Raw genomic sequence first — 3,133 nt, 5'->3', positions numbered from 1 at the left:
TCTACATTTTTAGTATTTAGTCTTTATTCTGCATTTTTGCAACTTCATCACTTTATTCAAATCTTCAGAATAGTCTTTATTCTACGTTTTTAGTATAAAAAATCCACAAGTTAAGTGCACCCCAGTGTAGAGAGAGACATACAATGCTGAACTTTCAAACAGTCAATGGAACAGTCAAATATCACATGTATAGAAATTTAGATGAACTCAAATTATAAGATAAAATAAAATCCAATTTCAGAAAACGAAAAATCAAAATATTAAGGATCCCTGAACTTTTCTTAACCCTAATGAGATTTCACTGGACTCAAGTCACTTTGTAGTGAAGCACTCACAATATGATGCTATCAACCCCATTGAGGAATTCTTGGGAGCTGCAGGTGGCTGCCTCAGACACTGACAAAACAATGGTGACCAAGTTTTGATCTGAAAACTCCCCTTAGTTTGGCTTTAAAGTCATCAATCAGGCTTTTGAAATGCACCCTCCTCCTTACCGCTCATATGTTAAGCAAACTTGTTTATAGTATGGTTCATATGATATCCTTTGTTCAAACAAAGCTCAGTTTTCCTGGCTCCAAAGCAAATTTGGGTTAGGGTCCTATATGCAGAGATGACCTGACCTACCAGAGGACCTAAAGGGCACCCTCCACTTAAGCCTGGGGTGATAAAAAAGAGGAAGTAATGGCATCTGTGCTTGGGGCACAGAGGGGACTCAGAGGATCCTTGTCGAAGACTAGTTAAAAGATGACAAGTGGGGAGAAGGGCAAGGAGAGAAGGAAATTAATCTGACTGGCTTTCTGTCCTGCACCATTGATCCAATGGAGATGGGTAAAGGAAATGGAAGACTTGGGTGGAGGTGGGAGGTGGGGCAAAGGATGGAAAGGAGAAGGCAGATGACTACTGAGCTTCATTTATAACAAGGAATATAAATCATAAAGACTTGAAGGAGATTAAAGACCAATCAGAGTGATTTGGCAAGTTTAATTCTTAGGAAAATCAAAGTTACCTCCAAACCTAATTTGATCTTTAATTACTAAAAGCAAAAGACCAGTATGGTACAGTATTACTCCAGAGAATTAAAGGAAGATCCTTAGGGCTGCTTCACCCACTTTCCTTTCATGAATGGAAACCTCCCCTACCTCAAAATGCTTCAGAGAGGTACTGCTGCCATTACATGGTTCCTTATTAAATTTGAAAAGTGCCTGGAAGTTTGGGCACCAGAAAGACACCCCAGCAACGTGTGTTTAAACTGCAACTTGAGGTTAATATGACTAAAGCAGTTACACTGTGAGAAGTGCTGAAGGTATGTGATGTCTTTCCTGGCACAGAGGTGGCCTTGGTTCCTCACCAGATGGTGTAGCCCCCATCTGAGCCACCCATGAAGAATTCTCCTTCCTCTGAGTTACGAGGATGTTGATTCCTGCATGACTGCAAGCTGAGCAGCATTGGGAGGGCATCCAGGAGGCGGAGGAGGAATGCTGCCAGCAGGAGCCCCAGCTCCAAATCTGGAGCCTGCATCATAACCTCCTTCCACCAGCACAGCTGAACCAGGTGGATAGATGGGACCAACTGGATAATAAGCTATAGGGATTGTGGAACCAGAAGGCCCAACAGCCACAGACTGAGCCATGGGAAGATACAGAGAGGCACCAGGAAATGCAGCTGACATGGTGGGGATGGTGGCAGCCCCTGGGTGCACAAAGCTCTGACGATAGAGCTCTGAGTAGGCAGGTGGAGCATGGGTATAGGGTGGAGCCGAGGAAGATGCCTGGTCTGAGGCACACTGGATTCCCAGGAGGCTGCACAGGGTAGGTGGGCTGCGTTGGATATTGACTTTGCTGTTCGTGGTGGCTGTGGGTCCAGAAGGGTATGTTCTTACGTATTAGAAATGTAACATCAACAACTATGGTAGAGAAATAACATGGTTTTTAAATTAATGGAAGTGTCAGAACGATTCCTGTTCTTCTGTCTCCCTAGATTCTTACGGTTTTCAGTCCTAGGAAGGAGCCGTCAGGTCATTCTTTTTGAGGCTGTCTCTGAGTACTTCAGGGACCTTACATACTAGCTGAGCAGCGTTTCAACTACTTCTGACTTAAGACACATTTTTAAGTTAGCCATTATCTTTGTAGCAAGATCCTATGGACCCATTTTAATATTTCATTTTATAATCATGGTTCCTCCTGCAAACTCTTTTATAGGTAATGATTTTCCATGACTTTGGAACTGGTCTCTAGTGGGACGCTGTGGGAGGATGAACACAGAAGAGCTGGAGTTACTGAGTGACTCCAAGTACCGCAACTACGTGGCTGCCGTGGACAAAGCACTGAAGAGCTTCGAGTACTCCAGTGAGTGGGCAGATCTGATATCAGCCCTGGGAAAACTTAACAAGGTGCGTCTGTCTAGTCCGTCTCATACAGGAGTAAAAATCAGAAACCTGTGCGTAGACTTACTAGATTTCTCTAAACCTTGAAGACTTTAGAAACCTAACGAGTTTACTTTTGGTAATACTGTTTTACTTCATGAGTCCCATGTCTATATGGGCAGGCATATTGTTAAGGCTTTAGGAGTTCTAATTCCAAAGAAACCGACAATGCTTTAAAAACAGCATTATCACCATATATATAAAATAGCATAATCACCATATTATCACCAATTTATTATTACCTGTAAAAACACAAGACTAGGAAGCAGATTTGCTAACCATGATGGCTACTGAGTTTTGGTAATTGAGCATCAGATAATGGTTCTGGAGTTCCTGGCAGCAAAATGAAAACCTGCCGATGGAACGCAGCAGCGTGTCCTTTCCAAATGGCGTACAGCAGCAAGGAAGCATTTCATATCTGGGCACACCTGAGTGACAATTCAGCACTTTTATAAAGGCAGCTCTGCGTACAAGTGGTCCCTTAGGGCTTGGAACGTGGCTCGACAGTCTTCTTGACAGCTACTGTGATGGTGTCCCTGATACGGCATATCCTGTTTTGACCCCATGTTTTTGTTTTTGTCTCTTTTCTTTCTTTCTTTTTTTTTTTTTTTTTTGGTGAAGTCTCACTATTGTCACCCTGGGTAGAGAGCTGTGGCATCACAGCTCACAGCAACCTCAAACTCTTGGGCTTAAGTGATTCTCTTGCCTCAG

General features: G+C 43.1%; 1 protein-coding gene and 1 pseudogene across 1 annotated transcript in view; one reads left to right on the top strand and one right to left on the bottom strand.

Annotated features, from left to right (window-relative positions):
• DOPEY1 (dopey family member 1) overlaps positions 1–3,133 on the top strand; it is a 114,578-nt gene that overhangs the window by 16,317 nt on the left and 95,128 nt on the right. Inside the window, exon 2 of the mRNA XM_023507792.1 lies at positions 2,199–2,389. Coding sequence (XP_023363560.1) covers positions 2,252–2,389 — 138 coding nt within the window. The 5' untranslated portion in view covers positions 2,199–2,251. The remainder of the gene's footprint in view (positions 1–2,198; positions 2,390–3,133) is intronic.
• On the bottom strand, positions 1,294–2,148 carry LOC100959609 (annotated as a pseudogene).

The sequence above is a fragment of the Otolemur garnettii genome, unplaced genomic scaffold, assembly GCF_000181295.1.
Source record: "Otolemur garnettii isolate 467f Iridium unplaced genomic scaffold, OtoGar3 scaffold00205, whole genome shotgun sequence".
Classification (NCBI taxonomy): Eukaryota; Metazoa; Chordata; class Mammalia; order Primates; family Galagidae; genus Otolemur; species Otolemur garnettii.
The sequence above is the reverse complement of the archived record's forward strand: the minus strand, read 5'-3'. Positions and strand labels throughout refer to the sequence as shown.